The sequence below is a fragment of the Somniosus microcephalus genome, chromosome 27 (genome assembly GCF_052327205.1).
Source record: "Somniosus microcephalus isolate GS21.2 chromosome 27, FLI_Smic_1.0, whole genome shotgun sequence".
Lineage (NCBI taxonomy): Eukaryota > Metazoa > Chordata > Chondrichthyes > Squaliformes > Somniosidae > Somniosus > Somniosus microcephalus.
In genome coordinates, this window is record NC_141013.1 from 46439188 (window position 1) to 46460323 (window position 21136).

At 47.5% G+C, this 21136-nt stretch overlaps 1 protein-coding gene across 5 annotated transcripts in view; it reads left to right on the forward strand.

Annotated features, from left to right (window-relative positions):
* asb7 (ankyrin repeat and SOCS box containing 7) overlaps nucleotides 1–20372 on the forward strand; it is an 80084-nt gene extending 59712 nt beyond the window's left edge. For 4 of the 5 annotated variants that reach the window (XM_085968926.1, XM_085968925.1, XM_085968928.1 and 1 more), the window contains one exon: nucleotides 17467–20372. In XM_085968926.1, the coding sequence (XP_085825052.1) occupies nucleotides 17467–17606 (140 nt within the window). In that variant the 3' untranslated portion in view covers nucleotides 17607–20372. The other variant, XM_085968929.1, reaches the window with a different exon arrangement.
* Nucleotides 20373–21136: the final 764 nt, after the last annotated feature.

Here is a 21136-nt window from a genome sequence, read left to right on the forward strand (position 1 = left end):
TAGTGACCCCCAGGATGTTGATAGTGGGGGATTCGGCGATGGTAATGCCATTGAATGTCAAGGGGAGGTGGTTAGACTCTCGCTTGTTGGAGATAGTCATTGCTTGTTAGAGATAGTCATAGACATAAAGAGACATTAGGGCAGATGACCAAAAGCTGGTTCAAAGAGGTAGCTTTTAAAGAGTGTCTTAAAAGAGGAGCGAGGCAGCGAGGTTTAGGGAGGGAATTCCAGAGCTTGGGGCCTGGGCAGCTGAAGGCACAGCTGCTAATGGTGGATTGATGAAAAACGGAAATGCGAAAGAGACCAGAATTGTAGGAGGGCAGATATCTCGGAAGGTTGTAGCGCTGTAGGAGGTTACAGAGATGGGGAGGGGCGAGGCCATGGCGAAATTTGAAGAGAAGGATGAGAATTTAAAAATCGAGGCGTTACCGGACCAGGAGCCAATGTAGGTCAGTGAGCACAGGGGTGATGGGTGAACGGGACTGGGTGTGAGTTAGGACACGGGGCAGTGAGCACAGGGGGTGATGGGTGAACGGGACTGGGTGTGAGTTAGGGCACGGGGCAGTGAGCACAGGGGGTGATGGGTGAACGGGACTGGGTGTGAGTTAGGACACGGGGCAGTGAGCACAGGGGGTGATGCGTGAACGGGACTGGGTGCGAGTTAGGACACGAGGCAGTGAGCACGGGGTGATGCGTGAACGGGACTGGGTGTGAGTTAGGACACGGGGCAGTGAGCACAGGGGGTGATGGGTGAACGGGACTGGGTGTGAGTTAGGACACGGGGCAGTGAGCACAGGGGTGATGCGTGAACGGGACTGGGTGTGAGTTAGGACACGGGGCAGTGAGCACGGGGTGATGGGTGAACGGGACTGGGTGTGAGTTAGGACACGGGGCAGTGAGCACAGGGGTGATGCGTGAACGGGACTGGGTGTGAGGACACGGGGCAGTGAGCACAGGGGTGATGGGTGAACGGGACTGGGTGTGAGTTAGGACACTGGGCAGTGAGCACGGGGTGATGGGTGAACGGGACTGGGTGTGAGTTAGGACACGGGGCAGTGAGCACAGGGGGTGATGCGTGAACGGGACTGGGTGCGAGTTAGGACACGGGGCAGTGAGCACGGGGTGATGCGTGAACGGGACTGGGTGTGAGTTAGGACACGGGGCAGTGAGCACAGGGGGTGATGGGTGAACGGGACTGGGTGTGAGTTAGGACACGGGGCAGTGAGCACAGGGGTGATGCGTGAACGGGACTGGGTGTGAGTTAGGACACGGGGCAGTGAGCACAGGGGTGATGCGTGAACGGGACTGGGTGTGAGGACACGGGGCAGTGAGCACAGGGGTGATGGGTGAACGGGACTGGGTGTGAGTTAGGACACTGGGCAGTGAGCACGGGGTGATGGGTGAACGGGACTGGGTGAGAGTTAGGACACGGGGCAGTGAGCACGGGTGATGCGTGAACGGGACTGGGTGTGAGTTAGGACACGGGGCAGTGAGCACGGGGTGATGGGTGAACGGGACTGGGTGTGAGTTAGGACACGGGGCAGTGAGCACAGGGGGTGATGGGTGAACGGGACTGGGTGTGAGTTAGGACACGGGGCAGTGAGCACAGGGGGTGATGGGTGAACGGGTCTGGGTGTGAGTTAGGACACGGGGCAGTGAGCACAGGGGGTGATGGGTGAACGGGACTGGGTGTGAGTTAGGACACGGGGCAGTGAGCACAGGGGGTGATGGGTGAACGGGACTGGGTGTGAGTTAGGACACGGGGCAGTGAGCACGGGGTGATGGGTGAACGGGACTGGGTGTGAGTTAGGACACGGGGCAGTGAGCACAGGGGGTGATGGGTGAACGGGACTGGGTGTGAGTTAGGACACGGGGCAGTGAGCACGGGGTGATGGGTGAACGGGACTGGGTGTGAGTTAGGACACGGGGCAGTGAGCACGGGGTGATGGGTGAACGGGACTGGGTGTGAGTTAGGACACGGGGCAGTGAGCACAGGGGGTGATGGGTGAACGGGACTGGGTGTGAGTTAGGACACGGGCCAGCGAGCACAGGGGGTGATGGGTGAACGGGACTGGGTGTGAGTTAGGACACGGGGCAGTGAGCACAGGGGGTGATGGGTGAACGGGACTGGGTGTGAGTTAGGACACGGGGCAGTGAGCATGGGGTGATGGGTGAATGGGACTGGGTGTGAGTTAGGACACGGGGCAGTGAGCACAGGGGGTGATGGGTGAACGGGACTGGGTGTGAGTTAGGACACGGGGCAGTGAGCACAGGGGGTGATGGGTGAACGGGACTGGGTGTGAGTTAGGACACGGGGCAGTGAGCACAGGGGTGATGGGTGAACGGGACTGAGTGTGAGTTAGGACACGGGGCAGCGAGCACGGGGTGATGGGTGAACGGGACTGGGTGTGAGTTAGGGCACGGGGCAGCGAGCACGGGGTGATGGGTGAACGGGACTGGGTGTGAGTTAGGACACGGGGCAGCGAGCACGGGGTGATGGGTGAACGGGACTGGGTGTGAGTAAGGACACGGGGCAGTGAGCACAGGGGGTGATGGGTGAACGGGACTGGGTGTGAGTTAGGACACGGGGCAGTGAGCACGGGGTGATGGGTGAACGGGACTGGGTGTGAGTTAGGACACGGGGCAGTGAGCACGGGTGATGCGTGAACGGGACTGGGTGTGAGTTAGGACACGGGGCAGTGAGCACGGGGTGATGGGTGAACGGGACTGGGTGTGAGTTAGGACACGGGGCAGTGAGCACGGGTGATGCGTGAACGGGACTGGGTGTGAGTTAGGACACGGGGCAGTGAGCACGGGGTGATGGGTGAACGGGACTGGGTGTGAGTTAGGACACGGGGCAGTGAGCACGGGGTGATGGGTGAACGGGACTGGGTGTGAGTTAGGACACGGGGCAGTGAGCACGGGGTGATGGGTGAACGGGACTGGGTGTGAGTTAGGACACGGGGCAGTGAGCACGGGGTGATGGGTGAACGGGACTGGGTGTGAGTTAGGACACGGGGCAGTGAGCACAGGGGGTGATGGGTGAACGGGACTGGGTGTGAGTTAGGACACGGGGCAGTGAGCACAGGGGGTGATGGGTGAACGGGACTGGATGTGAGTTAGGACACGGGGCAGTGAGCACAGGGGGTGATGCGTGAACGGGACTGGGTGTGAGTTAGGACACGGGGCAGTGAGCACGGGGGGTGATGGGTGAACGGGACTGGGTGTGAGTTAGGACACTGGGCAGTGAGCACAGGGGGTGATGGGTGAACGGGACTGGGTGTGAGTTAGGACACTGGGCAGTGAGCACAGGGGGTGATGGGTGAACGGGACTGGGTGTGAGTTAGGACACGGGGCAGTGAGCACAGGGGTGATGCGTGAATGGGGCTTGGTGTCGAATATAAAATTTTGAGCATATCAAGAATTCAGTGCGCAGTGTCTGACACTGGAAGTGAATAATGTCGCATTGTTTTTGATCTAGATTTCAGAGGTGGAGGTATGAGTTCCCCAGTAACCTAGAATCATAGAACACACAAGGAGGCCATTCAGCCCATCATGTCTGTGTTGGCTCCTTGAAAGAGCTGTTCAATTTGTGCCATTTCCCAGCTCTTTCCCCATAGCTCTGCAAATTTTTCCTTTTCAGGTATTTATCCAATTCCTTTTTGAAAGTTATTATTGAATCTGCTTCCACCGCCCTTTCAGGCAGCGCATTCCAGATCTCACTGGCCCAGAACTTCGGGTCCCCACGGGTGAGAACGCACAGGGTACTCGCGCGTAGGCCCAATGGAAGTGCCGGTTTCGTGCATGCACTGCGCATGCGCGGGAAACCGGAACTTCCGTTCCCTTAAAGGAAGGGGTTCACAGGTCGAACACGTGCGCCGGAGAGGCAGCGCGTACGCCTGGAACTTCCGGTTTTTTTGCAAGTTTCTCCGGGAGGGTAAGTCTCCAGCAGTTACACTTTTAAAAAGCAGTCGCAAGGCCTGCTTTTAACAAGGTAAGTGGTGAATTAAGTAAAATTAAAACATTTTTTCCACAGGTTTATTATTTTTAAATACTTTAAAGAAAGGTAAGTTTATTTTTAGCCCCGTTAGAAACTGTAATTAATTATTTCAAAAATTTAAATTATTGTTTAAAATAGTTATTTTACATAATTTAGTTATTTTAAAAATGTGATTTTTAAAAATTTATTTGAAGTTTTAGTTATGTTTTGGGGCTGATTTGTATTTATAGTTTTGACAGCTCTTCCTGTCAAATTTATGAATGAGCATTCCCTGCTACCATTGGCTCTCCATGGCCCACGTGATCCGAGGGGACGCTTCGAACTAACTGCGCCCCTGGGATACGCAAGCGCTGCGCGCCGGCAGTTGGAGGAGGCCCAGGATCGGAATCCCACGCGGGCCCACAGTTCAACGGCCGGCGCACTAGGTAAGTGCAGGTCGGGGGCTTGCACCCGCGGGAAGCCCCCGACCCGAATTTCTGCTGCCTAAAAAAAATCTCCTCCTCTCCTGGTTGTTTTGCCGCTGGTACCTCAAAAGTATTTCATTGGCTGTGAAGTGCTTTGGGATGTGCTGAGGTAGTGAAAAGCACTATAGAAATGCAAATGCTTTCTTTCTTTCTCTGACTAACCTATCAATCACTTAAGGTGCAATTTACTCAATGCATCGGAAACTCTATTTTGAATCTGGTTGTACTGATGTAGGATGGATTACATTAATGTAATAGCCTGTTAGACATGTGCACGAATCATGGGTATTAGAACAAGTTGCTGTGCTGTGTGTAGGTCACTAACTGATTGTGAAATTGCAGAACTGTGCAAATTGTGTGTAAAAACAGTCGTTTTGTTCTGTAGTGTAGCTGCATGTTCCGACTAAAATTTGCTCTCTTTCTACCGGGGGGGTAACAGCATGGATAGAGGATTGGTTAATGGACAGAAAACAGAGAGTAGGGATAAACGGATCTTTTTCAGGTTGGCAGGCTGTAACTAGTGGGGTGCCGCAAGGATCAGTGTTGGGGCCTCAGCTATTTACAATCTATATTAATGACCTAGATGAAGGGACCGAGTGTAATGTATCCAAGTTTGCTGATGGTACAAAGCTAGGTGGGACAGTAAGCTGTGAGGAGAACACAGAGTCTGCAAAGGGGTATAGATAGACTGAGTGAGTGGGCAGTAAGGTGGCAGATGGAGTATAATGTGAGGTTATTCACTTTGGTAGGAAGAATAGGAAAACAGAATATTTTTTAAATGGTGAGAAACTTTCAAATGTTGGTGTTCAGAGAGATTTGGGTGTCCTCGTGCAAGAAACACAGAAAGCTAGCATGCAGGTACAGCAAGCAATAAGGAAGGCAAATGACATGTTGGTCTTTATTGCAAGGGGGTTGGAGTATAAGAGTAAGGACGTCTTGCTACAATTGTACAGGGCCTTGGTGAGACCACACCTGGAGTGCTGTGCACAGTTTTGGTCTCCTTATCTAAGGAAGGATATACTTGCCTTGGAGGCGGTGCAACAAAGGTTCACTAGATTGATTCCTGGGATGAGAGGGCTGTCCTATGATGAGAGATTGTGTAGAATGGGCCGATACTCTCTGGAGTTTAGAAGAATGAGAGGTGATCTCATTGAAACATACAAGATTCTGAAGGGGATGCACAGGATAGATCCTGAGAAGTTGTTTCCCCTGGCTGGAGTGTCTAGAACTAGGGGGCATAGTCTCAGGATAAGGGGTAGGCCATTTAAGACTGAGATGAGGAGGAATTTTTTCACTCATAGAGGGTGGTGAATCTTTGGAATTCTCTGCCCCAGAGGGCTGTGGATGCTGAGTCTTTGAGTCTATTCAAGGCTGAGATCGATAGATTTTTGGACTCTCGGGGAATCAATGGATATGGAGATCGGGCGGGAAAGTGGAGTTGAGGTCGATGATCAGCCATGATCTTATTGAATGGCGGAGCAGGCTCGAGGGGCCGTATGGCCTACTCCTGCTCTTATTTCTTATGTTCTTATGAAAGACATACTTGCCTTAGAGGGAGTGCAGCGAAGGTTCACTAGATTGGTTCCTGGGATGAGGTGATGGCCCTATGAGGAGAGATTGAGTAGACTAGGCCTACATTCCTTAGAGTTTAGAAGAATGAGGGGTGATCTGATTGAAACATAAAATTCTTAAGGGGGTTGACAGGGTTAATGCTTGGAAAATGTTTCCCCTGGCTGGGGAATCTTGAACACGGGGTCATAGTCACAGAATAAGGGGTAGGCCATTTAAGACCACTGTGCTAATGACCAGATAATCTGTTTTTGTTATGTTGGTTGAGGGATAAATATTGGCCAGGACACCGGGGAGAACTCCCCTGCTCGTCTTCGAAATAGTGCCTTGTGATCTTTTGCGTCCACCAGAGAGCAGACGGGGCCTCGGTTTAATGTCTCACCCAAAAGACGGCACCTCCGACAGTGCAGCACTCCCTCAGCACTGCACTGGAGTGTCAGCCTAGCTTTATGTGCACAAGGGATTAAAACCTCAATATTGGATTTGTCACATTTTCTGGAGTTTTTGACTCTTTCATCACAATAAACTACTTTTAACACTGAGTTTTGAAAGCAGTGTTGTTTAAAAACGCATCCAGACAAAAGGTGATTAATATGCTAAACTGAAGTAGTTTCTCCCAGAAACTCTACAGTAGCTTTTCTAGCTATTCGGGAGGACACCTGGGTATGCTGATGGAAAAGCCTTTGATCTCTGAGGGGGATTAGAAGAGGGGCAGTGAAACAGGCTTTTAAAACTCGGAACAGAAATCAATTATGAGGGGTTTTGATGGAGTAGATAGGGAGAAGCTGTTTCCACGAGCAGGAGGGTCAGTAACCAGAGACAGATTTAAGGTAATTGGCAAAAAACCCAGCGGGGAGCGTAGACATGTTTATACGCAGGGAGTTATGATCTGAAATGCACTGCCTGAAAGGGTGGTGAAAGCAGATTCAATAATAACTTTCAAATGGGAATTGAATTGGATATATATTGGAAAAAGAGAAATTTGTAGGGCTGTGTGCAATGCTCCCTTTAAGCCGTGCGGCCGCCTGGACCTACTCGCGGACTTTTCAATGGGAAAAACCATGTGTGCGCAGTATTTTGAAAGAGCCGCGCAGCCCCTTTAAAGAGGCCACACACCCAAAAAAAATTAACGGGAACATTAACTGTGGGCAAAGAGAAGGGGAGTGGGATTAATTGGGTTGCTCTTTCAAAGAGCAGACACGATGGCCCGAATGGCCTCCTTTTGTGCTGTATGATTCTATGATCAAAAAGTCGGTCGGGCAGTAAAATCCTGTGAGAAGGTTAAAGAGACGAGACTGCATGAAGAAAGGTTTTTCCTGGGCTGTAGGACAGAACACAGAAGTTTTGGTCTGTAAGTTGCGAAAGATCACCTATCTAGGTAGTGCAGCATGTTCAGTACTTTTGTGAAGTAGAGATAAATTGTATCGACTTGAACTAAGTGAATTTGCCTAATGCTCACTCGGTCTGCTGTCGGAGAGATTGAAGAGCTACCCGTGCAAAAGACACAAGTATCTGGTCCCTGGAATAGTCATAGAGTTGTACAGCACAGAAGGAGGCCCTTCGGCCCATCGTGTCCGCGCCGGCCATCAAGCCCTGTCTATTCTAATCCCATTTTCCAGCACTTGGTCCGTAGCCTTGTATGCAATGGCGTTTCAAGTGCTCATCTAAATGCTTCTTGAATGTTGTGAGGGTTCCTGCCTCTACCACCCTTTCAGGCAGTGAGTTCCAGATTCCAACCACCCTCTGGGTGGAAAAAGTTGTTCCTCAAATCCCCTCTAAACCTCCTGCCCCTTAACCTTGAAACTTTGCCCCCTGGTTATTGACCCCTCTAGTAAGGGAAAAAGTTCCTTTCTATCTACCCTATCTATGCCCCTCATAATTTTGTACACCTCAACCAGGTCCCCCCCTCAGCCTTCTCTGCTCCAAGGAAAACAATCCCAGCCTGTCCAGTCTCTCTTCATAGCTGAAGCGCTCCAGCCCAGGTAACATCCTGGTGAATCTCCTCTGCACCCTCTCCAATGCAATCACATCCTTCCTATAGTGTGGAGACCAGAACTGCACACAGTATTCCAGCTGTGGCCTAACTAGCATTTTGTGTAGCTCCATCATAACCTCCCTGCTCTTGCCTTCATTAGCCAAGGTATAGAATATAGGTATTCCATATGCCTTTTTAACCAGTACGATAGCAAAATACTGCAGATGCTGGAAATCCAAAATAACAACAGAAAATGCTGCAAAAACTCAGCAGGCCAGGAAACATCCGTGGAGAGAAAATAGAGTCAATGTTTCGGGTGAAAACCCTTTGTCAAGACTAAAGAAGCGCAGTAAATGAAATAGATTGAGGCCAGGCTGGGAGAGAACAAAAGAGAAGAGACATTAAGAGGTATTCAAAACCAGACGAGATGGTGATAGGACTAGTGGAGACAAAAGACGGCTCTAGATTAGGTGTGAAATGTGCTGGCAGAATGGGAGACAGCTGCCATGTGGGAGAGAGAAAAAAGGGGGGGGGGAAGGGCCAAAACAAAGGTGCGGATAAAAAATAAGTAAAAATGTAATAGGGGCCGAGGTTATGATCTGAAATTGTTGAACTCGATATTGAGTCCGGAAGGCTGTAAAGTGCCTAATCGGAAGATGAGGGGCTGTTCCTCGAGTTTACGGTGAGCTTCCGTGGAACAATGCAAGAGGCCGAGGTCTGAGTGGGAATGGGGCGGTGAATTAAAGTGACAGGCGACCGGAAGCTCAGGGTCACCCTTACGGACTGAACGGAGGTGTTCCGCAAAGCAGTCATCCAATCTGCATTTGGTCTCCCCTTTTTAACCACCTTATCGACCTGTCCTGCTGCCTTCAGGGATCTATATACATGCACACCAAGGTCCCTCTGATCCTCTGTCTTTCCTTGCCTCGTTAGTCCTCCCAAAATGCATCACCTCTCACTTTTCAGGGTTAAATTCCATTTGCCACTGTTCTGCCCATCTAACCATCCCGTCTATATCGTCCTGTAGCCTGCGGCTTCCCTCCTCGCTATTTACCACTCCACCAATTCTCGTGTCATCTGCGAACTTCCGGATCATACCTCCTACATTCATATCTAAATCATTAATGTACACTACAAACAGCAAAGGACTCGGCACCGATCCCTGCGGTACACCATTGGACACAGGCTTCCAGTCACAAAAACAACCTTCGACCATCACCCTCTGCTTCCTGCCACTAAGCCAATTTTGGATCCAATGTGCCAAATTGCCCTGGATCCCATGGGCTCTTACCTTCTTGACCAGTCTCCCATGCGGGACTTTGTCAAAAGCCTTACTGAAGTCAATGTAGACTACATCAACTGCACCACCCTCATCCACGCACCTAGTCACCCTCTCAAAATTCAATCAAATTGGTTAGACATGATCTCCCCCTGACAAAACCATGCTGACTATCCTTGATTAATCCTTGCCTCTCCAAGTGGAGACTAATTCTGTCCCTCAGAATTTTTTCCAATAATTTCCCTACCACTGATGTTAGGCTCACTGGCCTGTAATTCCCTGGTTTATCCCTACTACCCTTCTTGAATAATGGTACTATGTTGGCTGTCCTCCAGTCCTCTGGCACATCCCCTGTGGCCAGAGAGGTTCTGAAAATTTGTGTCAAAGCCCCTGCATTCTCCTCCCTTGCCTCACAGCAGCCTGGGATACATCTCGTCTGGGCCTGGGGATATATCCATTTTATGCCCGCTAAAACCGCTAGTACCTCCTCCCTCTCAATACTAATTTGTTCAAGTATATCACAATCCCCCTGCCTGATTTCTATGCCTACATCGGCCTTCTCCATAGTGAACACAGATGCAAAATATTCCTTTTAAAACCTCACCCACATCTTCCGGCTCTACACACAGATTGCCACTTTGGTCCCAAATGGGCCCGACTCTTTCCCTGGTTATCCTCTTGCCCTTAATATACTTATAAAACACCTTGAGATTTTCCTTTATTTTGCCCGCCAGTGTTTTTTCATACCCCCCCTCTTCGCTCTCCTAATTTCTTTTTTTAAATACCCCCTGCACTTTCTATACTCCTAGGGCTTCCACTGTTTTTAGTCCTTTGTATCTGCCAAAAGCCTCCCTTTTTTTCTTAATCCATTCTCGTATATCCCTTGACATCCAGGGTTCCCTGGGCTTGTTGGTCCCACCCTTGACCTTTACGGGAACATGTTGGCGTTGTACTCTCTCTATTTCCTTTCTGAAAGTCTCCCACTGAGCTGATGTGGATTTTCCTACAAGTAGCTGATCCCAATCCACTTTGGCCAGATCCTGCCTTATCATATTAAAATCGGCCTTCCCCCAATTTGGAACCTTTATTTCTGATCCATCTTTGTCTTTTTCCGTGACTACCTTAAATCGCTCCGAATTATGGTCACCGTCACCAAAATGGTCTCCTACTGACACTTCTACCACTTGCCCGGCTACATTCCCTAGAATTAGGTCCAGTCTCGCCCCCTCTCTTGTAGGACTTTTTACATGTTGGCTCAAAAAGCTATTCTGGATGCACCTTAAGAATTCCGCACCATCTAAGTCTTTCACACACTGACTATCCCAGTTAATATTGGGGTAGTTGAAATCCCCTACTATTATTACCCTCTTATTTCTACACTTCTGAGATTTGCCTACATATCTGTTCCTCTATCTCCCCCTGACTGTTTGGGGGCTTATAGTACACTCCCAGCAAAGTGCTTGCCCCCTTTTTGTTTTTAAGTTCTACCCATATGGCCTCATTAGAGGAACCTGCTAAGATATCATCCCTCCTTACAGCAGTAATTGACTCCTTGATTAATATTGCGACACCCCCTCTTTTACATCCCCCTCTGTCTCGCCTGAAGATTCAATACCCCGGAATGTTGAGCTGCTAGTGCTGCCCCTCCCTCAACCATGTCTCTGTGATGGCAACAATATCATACTCCCATGTGTTCATCAACACCTTCAATTTATCTGCCTTACTCGCAAGACTCATTGCATTAAAATAAATGCCATCCAGCCTTGCCATACTCCCTTGTGCCGTTATATATTTGCTCTGCCTTCCAGGCTGACTTGTTTTTTCCTCTATATTTGGCTGTGCATCACCCCCTACTATAGCTCCACTCCGTATCCCATCCCCCTGCCAAGTTAGTTTAAACCCCACCCCCCAACAGTACTAGCAAACCTCCCCGCAAGGATGTTGGTCCGGTTCAGGTGCAACCCGTCCGACATGTACAGGTCCCACCTTCCCCAGAAGCAGACCCAGTGATCCAGGAAACTAAAGCCCTCCTGCACCAACTCTTTAGCCACGCATTCATCTGCTCTATCCTCCTATTCCTATACTCACTAGCACGTGGCACCAGGAGTAATCCAGAGATTATAACCTTTGAGGTCCTGCTTTTTAATCTGCTACCTAGCTCCCGAAATTCTTGTTGCAGGACCTCATCCCTCTTTCTGCCCATGTCATTGGTACCAATGTGAACCACGACCTCTGACTCTTCGCCCTCCCCCTTCAGAATGCCCTGCAGCCATTCAGTGACATCCTTGACCCTGGCACCAGGGAGGCAACATACCATCCTGGAGTCACGTCTGTGGCCACAGAAACGTCTATCTGTTCCCCTTACGATAGAATCCCCTATCACTATTGCTCTCCCACTCTTTTTCCTCCCCTCCTGTGCAGCTGAGCCACTCGTAGTGCCACGGACTGGGCTCTTGCTGCATTCCCCTGAGAAACCATCTCCCCCAGCAGTATCCAAAACGGAAAATCTGTTGGAGAGGGAGATGGACCCAGGGGACTCCTGCACTACCTTCCTAGTTCTTTTACTTTGTCTGGCAGTCACCCATTCCCTGTCTGCCTGTGCACTCTTTACCTGTGGTGTGACCACCTCGTTAAGCATGCTATCCACGAAGATCTCAGCTTCGCGGATGCTCCACAGTGACTCCAGCCGCAGCTCTAGCTCCGAAACGCGGATTTTGAGTAGCTGCAGCTGGAGACACTTCCTGCACATGTGTTCACCCTGGACACAATAAGTGTCCCTGACTTTCCACATAGCACAGGCGGAGCACTCCACGCAGCCGAGCTGCCCTGCCATGTCCTACCCTTAACTTACTCCCTTTAAATTAAAGAATATTAAATACCCCAGGGACCTTACTTCACTTTAAACACTACTTAAAACTAGAGATCTTACTTTTACGTTAATGACTGGACTGTAGAAATACTCACCAGTTCCTAATTACCAATCAGCTCCTTCCCTGGTTGTGACGTCACTTTAGCGGTTTCGCAGTTGTTGTTGTTTGACTGCTCCCTCTCATGGACTCTTTCCCAACTCGCAGCACTCCTCTGCCGCTCCGCCTTCTCTCGGGTCCCGGTGCCGCTCCCACACAGATCCGCTTCCTCCAGTGTCGGGCCTCCCCTGCCGCTCCGCCTTCTCTCGGGTCCCGCTCCCGCTGCCGCTCCCACACAGGTCTGCCTCCTCCGGTGTCAGGCCTCCTCTGCCGCACAAGCGGGTATAGGGCAGTGTGAGTCAACAACACCCATAAAAGTAAGATGCTTAGACCACTTATGGGAGCTACTGATATCACTGAACCCACGTAGGTATCTACAGCACACCTGAATTTGTAACGGTGTTTGATTGTTCTCATTTGATCTACCAAACACCCATGGCAGATTTGGTGGGTTTTTCAGTTCTGACAACAAAGGCTGTTCTGTTCATCTGTACACACGGGTCGATGCACTCTCATTTCTTTTGGTTACAGTATTATAAAATCTGTAGCGTTGCCTAGGGCCTTGCTTTTTAAAAAAGAAATAATGAGCTATTAATTTATCAGAACAGACTATATTTTCCCTGGATTCTTAGAAACAAAGCCACAGTGGTACAGAATTTTTTGGGGAATTCTTTCGCGGGATGTGGACATCCCAAGCAATTATTGCCCATCTCTTATTGCCCCTGAGAAGGTGGTGGTGAGCTGCCGCCTTGAGCCTCTGCAGCCTGTGTGCTGAAGGTTCTCCCACAGTGCTGTAAAGGAGGGAGTTCCAGGATTTTGACCCAGTGACAGTGAAGGAACAGTGATATATTTCCAAGTCAGGATGGTGTGTGACTTGGAGGTGATGGTGTTCCCATGCGCCTGCTGCCCTTGTCCTTCTAGGTGGAAGAGGTCGTGGGTTTGGGAGGTGCTGCCGAAGAAGCCTTGGCGAGTTGCTGCAGTGCATCTTGTTAATGGTACACACTGCAGCCACGGTATGCCGGTGGTGGAGGGAGTGAATGTTTAAAGTGGTGGATGGGGTGCCAATCAAGCGGGCTGCTTTATCTTGGATGGTGTGGAACTTCTTGAGTGTTGTTGGAGCTGCACTTATCCAGGCCAGTGGAGAGTATTCCATCACACTCCTGACTTGTGCCTTGTAGATGGTGGAAAGGCTTTGGGGAGTCAGGAGGTGAGACACTCGCAACAGAATACCCAGCCTCTGACCTGCTCTTGCAGACACCGTATTTATGTGGCTGGTCCTGTTAAGTTTCTGGTTAATGGTGACCCCCCCCAGGATGTTGATGGTGGGGGATTTGATGAGAGGTAATGCCATTGAATGTCAAGCAGAGCTGGTTAGACTTTCTTTTGTTGGAGATGGTCATTGCCTGGCACTTGTGTGGTGCGAATGCTATTTATCACTGATAACCCAAGCCTGAATGTCGTCCAGGTCTTGTTGCCTATGGACATGGGCTGTTTCATTATCTGAGGAGTTGCGAATGGAACTGAACACTGCAATCCTCAGCGAACATCCCCATTTCTGACCTTATGTTGGAGGGAAGGTCATTGATGAAGCAGCTGAAGATGGTTGGGCCTAGGACACTGCCCTGAGGAACTCCTGCAGCTATGTGCTGGGGCTGGAATGATTGGCCTCCAACAGCCACAACCATCTTCCTAAGTGCTAGAGGTAACTCTAGCCAGTTGAGAGATTTCCCCCAGATTCCCATTGTCTTCAATTTTATTAGGGCTCATTGATGCCACACTCGATCAAGTGCTGCCTTGATGTTGAGGGCAGTCACTCTCGCCTTACCTCTGGAATTCAGGTTTTTTTGTTCATTTTTGGACCAAGGCTGTAATGAGGTCTGGAGCGGAGTGGTCCTGGTGGAACCCAAACTAATTATTGGTGAGTAAGTCCTGCTTGATAGCACTGTTGATGACACCATTCATCACTTTGCAGATGATTTCAGAGTAGGTTGATTTGGGGGGGGGGGGGGGGGCAGTGGTGGGGAGGGTGGTAATTGGCCTGATTGGATTTGTCCTGCTTTTTGTGGACAGGGCCTACTTGGGTAATTTTCCATATTGTTGGATAGGTGCCAGTGTTGTAGCTGTACTGGAACATCTTGGCTAGAGGCGCAGCTAGTTCTGGAGCACAAGTCTTCAGCACTACAATCGGGATGTTGTTGGGGCCCATAGCCTTTGCTGTATCCGGTGCGCTCAGCCGTTTCTTGATATCACATGGAGTGAATCGAATTGCTGAAGACTGGCTTCTGTGATGGTGGGGACCTCGGGAGGAGCCCAAGATGGATCATCTACCCAGCACTTCTGGCTGAAGATGGTTGCAAGCCCTTCAGCCTTGTCTTTTGCACTCGCGTGCTGGGCTCCGCCATCATTAAGGATGGGGACGTTCATGGAGCCTCCTCCTGTTAGTTTAATTGTCCACCACCATTCACTACTGGATATGTCAGGACTGCAGAGCTTTGATCTGATCCATTGGTTGTGGGATCACTTAGCTCTGTCTATAGCATGCTGCTTCTGCTGTTTAGCATGTATGTAGTCCTGTGTTGTAGCTTCACCAGGTTGACACCTCATTTTTAGATACACCTGGTGCTGCTCCTGGCATGCTCTTCTACATTCTTCATTGAACCAGGGTTGGTCCCCTGGCTTGGTGGTAATGGTAAAGTGAGGGAAATGCCGGGCCATGAGGTTACAGATTGTGGTGGAATACAATTTTGCTGCTGCTGATGGCCCACAGCGCCTCATGGATGCCCAGTTTTGAGCTGCTAGATCTGTTCTGAATCTGCAACGTTTTGTGCAACTGACGTGTGTTCAGTGCCACCATTTATACAAAAATATTTGGAGCGTTGTCAATTCTAATTGTCTAATAAATTTAAAACACATTTATGTTTCTTTACCAACCAGTCTGGGATGACCTTCATTGGCATCATTGCCCGCTGAAGAAACTGTTTCATTGTGGTTGTAATAGTTGCTGGGAGCGTAGAACTCATCCACAAAAGCTTTTAATAATTTGTAATTTACTGGAGTAGATTAGAGGTGCCACTGCTGTTTTGAAAACACATTTTGCTTGTTCCCACCTATCCTTACAGAATTCATCAAATTGTGTGTCCCAGTTCAATTGTGGGGTTGAAACAATTGAAGGAAAAATGATTGATACCTTCAACTAACTGTAAATTTGCAAGAGAAAATAGGGCTTTTAAAATCTACAAAGTTTGTTCCTCAATTGCCGGTTAACCCAGAAGATGTGTAATTTAGTCTAGTTAATTCATAGACACACAGAAGGAGGCCATTCGGCCTGTCGAGCCCGTGCTGGCTCTGCAAGAGCACTTCAGCTAGTCCCACTCCCCTGCCTTTTCCCTGTAGCCCTGCAAATTTTTTTCCTTCAGGTACTTATCCAATTCCCCTTTGAAAGCCACGATTGAATCTGCCTCCACCACCTTCTCGGGCAGTGCATTCCAGATCCGAACCACTCGCTGCGTAAAAAGGTTTCCTCAGGTCGCCTTCGGTTCTTCTGCCAATCACCTTAAATCCGTGTCCTCTGGCTATCGACCCTTCCATCCATGGGAACAGTTTCTTTCTATCTACTCTATCTAGACTCCTCATGATTTTGAACAAATCTCCTCCCCAGCTTCTCCAGTCTATCCACTTAACTGAAGTCCCTCATCCCTGGAACCATTCTTGTAAATCTTTTCTGCACCCTCTCGAAGGCCTAAAGTGTGAACATCCTTCCTAAAGTGTGATGCCCAGAATTGGACACAATACTCCAGTTGAGATCAGACCAGTGTTTTATAAAGGTTCGTCATAACTTCCTTGCTTTTGTACTCTATACCTTTATTTATGAAGCCCAGGATCCTGTATGCTTTTTTAACTGCTTTCTCAACCTACCCTGCCACCTTCAACGATTTGTGCACATGTACCCCCAGGTCTCTCTGTTCATGCACCCCCTTTAGAATTGTACCCTTTAATTTATATTCCCTCTCCTCATTCTTTCTACCAAAATGTATCACTTCACATTTTTCTGCGTTAAATTTCATTTGCCACGTGTCTGCCCATTTCACCAGCCTGTCTGTCTTCCTGAAGTCTATCACTATCCTCCCCACTGTTCACTATACTTCCAAGTTTTGTGTCATCTGCAAATTTTGAAATTGTGCCCTGTACACCCAAGTCTAAGTCATTAATATATACAGGAAACTTTGGTTTATCCGGAGGTTGTATGTCCGGAAACTTCGATCTAACGGCAGAAATCAGCAGCCATTTTGGTTAGGTTTTTTTTCTTCTAGCATTTTTTTTTTTTTTTTTAAACAGCCAGGCTCTGGAAAGCGTCTTTGTAGCTTAGCAACAGCTTCAGAGACGCTTCCAAGGTACGCCGAGTGTTTACAAGCTGTTGCTAAGCAACAGTGTTTGTTGTCAGATACGGAGATGAAAACCTCCGTATCTGACAACATTAGCGCTGGTCTATCCGGAAGTTTTGATAGAACGGCAGCAGCTTGGTCCCGTCGGTGCCGGATATCGTGAAGTTTCCTGTATCAAGAAAAGCAGTGGCCCTAGAACCGACCCCTGGGGAACGCCACTATACTGTCCTCCAGTCCGATAGACAACCGTTCACCTTCCTCCAGTCCGATGGACAACTGTTCACCACGACTCTCTGCTTCCTGTCACTTAACCAATTCCGTATCCATGCTGCTACTGTCCCTTTATTCTCCATTTTATTCCATGGGCTTCAACTTTGCTGGCAAGCCTATTATGTGGCACTTTATCAGATGCCTTTTGGAAGTCCATGTACACCACATCGCCCTCATCAACCCTCTGTTACTTCATCAAAAAACTATTTTAATAAAAAAATAAATTAAAAAAAATGCAGTTAACCCACTAGTTTGGTGCAATATTTAAAGTTACTTCTAAATGTCTGCATGATCCTGGCAAATACTTGCAGCCAGCTAGCAAGCCTCAAGCCCTCCCCCACCACCACCAAAGAAACAAAATCCTAGAAAGTAAACAAACATTTCTAATTTATCTCCATAAAATTTGATCAGCTGGTCTTTAATAAGTGTTGGAATTTCCCTGACTTGTGTCCAAGCCTCTCTTGTAAGCCTGTATCGGAGGTTCTTCCTATTAATCTGAATTATTAAGCTAGTCAGGAGACATTAGTGTAATGCTTCTCTCGTTTCTTTTTCTCGCTCTAGGGCAGCCTAGAAACTTACAGGATCTGTGCCGAATTAAGATCCGACAGTGCATAGGTCTGCAGAATTTGAAAGGACTGGATGAACTCCCTCTTGCAAAAGTCATGAAAGACTATTTGAAGCACAAGTTTGATGACATCTGAATGTTGAAAGTTCAAGTCTTGAGGGTTTGAAGTAGGTGCTGCCTTGCCCCAAGAACATCCTATGCAATTCCCGATTTGATGAAATTTAAAGTCAATACGGGTATCCATACCTCTCCGAACTGAACAACTCGGTCTTATTTGTCATAATTGGCCCACTCCAGGAGAATCTGTGTTCACTTCCAAAATAAAGTTCCAAGCTGACATACATAACTGTTTGAGTTGGCAAAGTTCAAAAACTTTCATTATTTCCCCTCTCCCAACTTGGCTTGTGTTCCAACAAAATGTTCAATTATTTTAACTTATTGACTATAAAATTCACTCAACCGGAACAGGTGGCATTTGAATGATAGAGGTCACGGAACAAGAGTGAACAAGCTACCAAGAAATTCTGTTTGAAAATATCCATAAATGGATTTGTTATACCTGTCAGTTAGTTTCTATCAAGACTGATTGTCTAAGTCAACTGTTGGAAATCTGAAAGAAAAGCGGAAGAAGCTGAAAACACGCGGGGTCATTCAGCATCTGTGGAAAGAATGGACAGTTGGCGTTTTGGGCTCGTACCCTTCATCAGAACTGAAAAATAACAGACAGACCAACATATTAATCAGATCAGAAAAACGGGGGAGTGGAGAGGGAAGCAAAAAACAGACCAACAAACTGTGAGGAAGTGCCAGTGGAATGAATGAATGAATGATGTACCAGATCATTTCAGTCAAGTAAAAGAAAGAAGTGTAAAAGAAAGGCAGGATGTGTCAACAGCTGAACAGTTGGGAGGCTTATGGGAAAGATACTTCACTGAGACGACCTGTTGTATCATCCAACAGACCCTCCACTGGCTCGCTCCCTCCCCTCCCTCTTTTACTGAGCCGATTAATATGTTTGTCCATGTTTGTTTTTCTGTTCTAAAACATGGTAAGAGCGCCAAACACCATGGTGTGTCCTCCACAGATGCTGACCGAGTTCCAGTGTGCCTCCTTGTGTGTCTGTCTCCACACCCAGGCTATTGTGTTTTGGTGAGAAACAAAATTTAAAGATGCCAGTGTGATTTGGGCTTTTATTGCAGTATTTTCCATTCTTCTGTCTTTATTCCACCCCTCCCAAAACTGCTTATATTGCCCTACACTGTAATACTCTGTTTTCATGTCTGTGGTGGTTTGGCGATGCAGGTGACATGCTGGGATACAGTAGATGCATTGAACGTGGAAATAATGATTGGGAGATGAGGGAAGAGCTGAGCAGCGTGTATATCATAATCAGATTTTCATATAATAAATATCTCTCTTCACTCAGCCTTGCTCTGTCCTTGGCACCCTCACCAGTTTGTGCTGTTTACTAATGTACCTCTGTGTTATCTTTGCCCTCAACCTGTCTTGCTCTGGAATTGGCATTTTCCATTCTGTCTACACCAGGGCCTCATTAACTTGACCTATATTGTAGGCTCACTACTTCATCAGTTTCATATTGCAATGGTATGATGTATGCAACCAGTTCATTGTTCCTTTTGGATTTTTGAACATACAACCAGCAGAAGTTGTAACAGCACTGAAGACAGACGGGTGTCAGTGAGTAGTACTTCGTGTGTCTGCCCAGTGACATTTGTCCCTTTGAGAGGCGTTTCAATGAAAGTAGAAGAATCTAAAAACGATACAACTTCTTCATGTATGTTGTATTCAGCCTAAAATTAGAGATGACCATATCTTTCAATTGCATCAAATTCAAATTAGGAGTGTTTGTCATTGGTGTGAATACACAGAATAATAAGAATTGCTATTTGGTTCTGCCAGAATATTCAAGGAGATTAACTATTACAGCTGAAGCTCTGGGGAGAATGGTCCTGTTTATTGTAGACTTGAGTGCAGCGTTCTGTTCTACAGTACTTGGTGTATTCAGCAGTGCAGTTAGGTGTTCAGTCATAAAGAGCAGGGCTGCTCTTAGGGCGGTCAGACCCGAGGTTACTGATGCACTACTTTCTTCTTCTTCCTCTCTGTCCTGTTCTTTGTCTCCACCCCCAGCACAGTAAAAAGCAGTAAGCAACTGGATCCTCTTGTTTCAGCCTTGTTGAAAAGATTGCTATGACTCGACACTCGGTTTCAAAGGTTATAAGTCAAGGTAAGAATATGCTTTAGCCACTAAGATGTAATGGACACTTTATACTTTTTGTTTGCCAGTTTTGTGCGGGTTGTGTGTGTTTTGGGGGTAGGAGAGGAACTTCTGTTAAACTAGCAGTGTGCAATGCTACTACCTACAGTCTGCTCTCCTTTCTTGCTCAGGTGAAAATATGACCAGAGGAAGTGCTGCATGTTTACAAATCCTATACAGTAACATTCTTATTTACAAATATAAATGATTTAATTTATTGACAGCCCCCAACACTTGTTTTCACACCAGTGGCGATAATTCTGTCACATGCTGCAGTGCAGCGGTTAACAGTCCCTGGAGACTGACTCAGTTAGAGTTGAGTGTCCCTCTACATGTCTGCATGTTGCCTCTGCACAAAGCAACAACAAATCAAACCATTATTAGAAGGTCTGCACATTGGAACCACTGCCATTGATGTTACACAAAACATTAGTGTCTGCCTTGCAAATATGAAATGCCTTACATATCTATCCCTGGTCTGACACTGGAGTGTCCCTCTCCACACTGACATAACAAACAAAAGGAACAAATCAGAGAACAAGTCTTGGAGCCTCGACACTGTAGAAATCATCGTTTTGTTTTACTCATCTTTTTAAAGAAATAAAAAACTATAATTTAAAGCTTAAATTGTTTCTGACCATTTTTTTCAGGTAACACTAATATATTTGATGGGAATACAAGTCATCAGGTGCATTTAATTGCCTTTATTCTTCTTGTGAGAAAGACTTCAGTGATCTTGGTGGCTAACCTGTATTTTGCTTTGCCCTTGTGCTTAGTCAGCACTGAAACCTCCTGTGTTCTGCCCATAGCAGTCTGTTCACCAGTGACCCTGGAATTCTTAATGCCTGTTGAAGCTAGTGATGCTTTTCTTGTTGCTAAGGGCATTTCGCTGGTCCTGAATGGCATGTTATAATAAGGGCCCACTGTCCTATCGAGGTGTATTGGGGCACTTATTTAATGTCTTGAGAGCGCTCAAGCTATTTAGCTCTTACTGCACCAATCAAAAGGAAATTTAGTAAGTGGCCTATTGAGTGGGGAAAAAAACAAACCCATTGGAGTTAAACAGCTTTGAAGACCAAACTTTATCTTGTATCATTTCTAGACTTGAGGGATTGGGATCCAATCCTCTAGTAAATACAGAAGTATATAAACAGATACATTTTTTTTTTTAAAAGCTAGTAAGCTATGATGCATAGGGGGGTCATAGATTTTTTTTTGAAGTGTGTTTTTTGTACATTTTTCATCTTAACTTGAAATACCAAAGAAAAACTAAGATCTTCAAGAATTCATTGGATGAATTTTTTTTGTACAGTTTTATAACTGGTAATGTATCAACTGAACTATTTAATGTTTGAAGAAATGGACCACTGATTTTTGTAAATGTTTTGTGT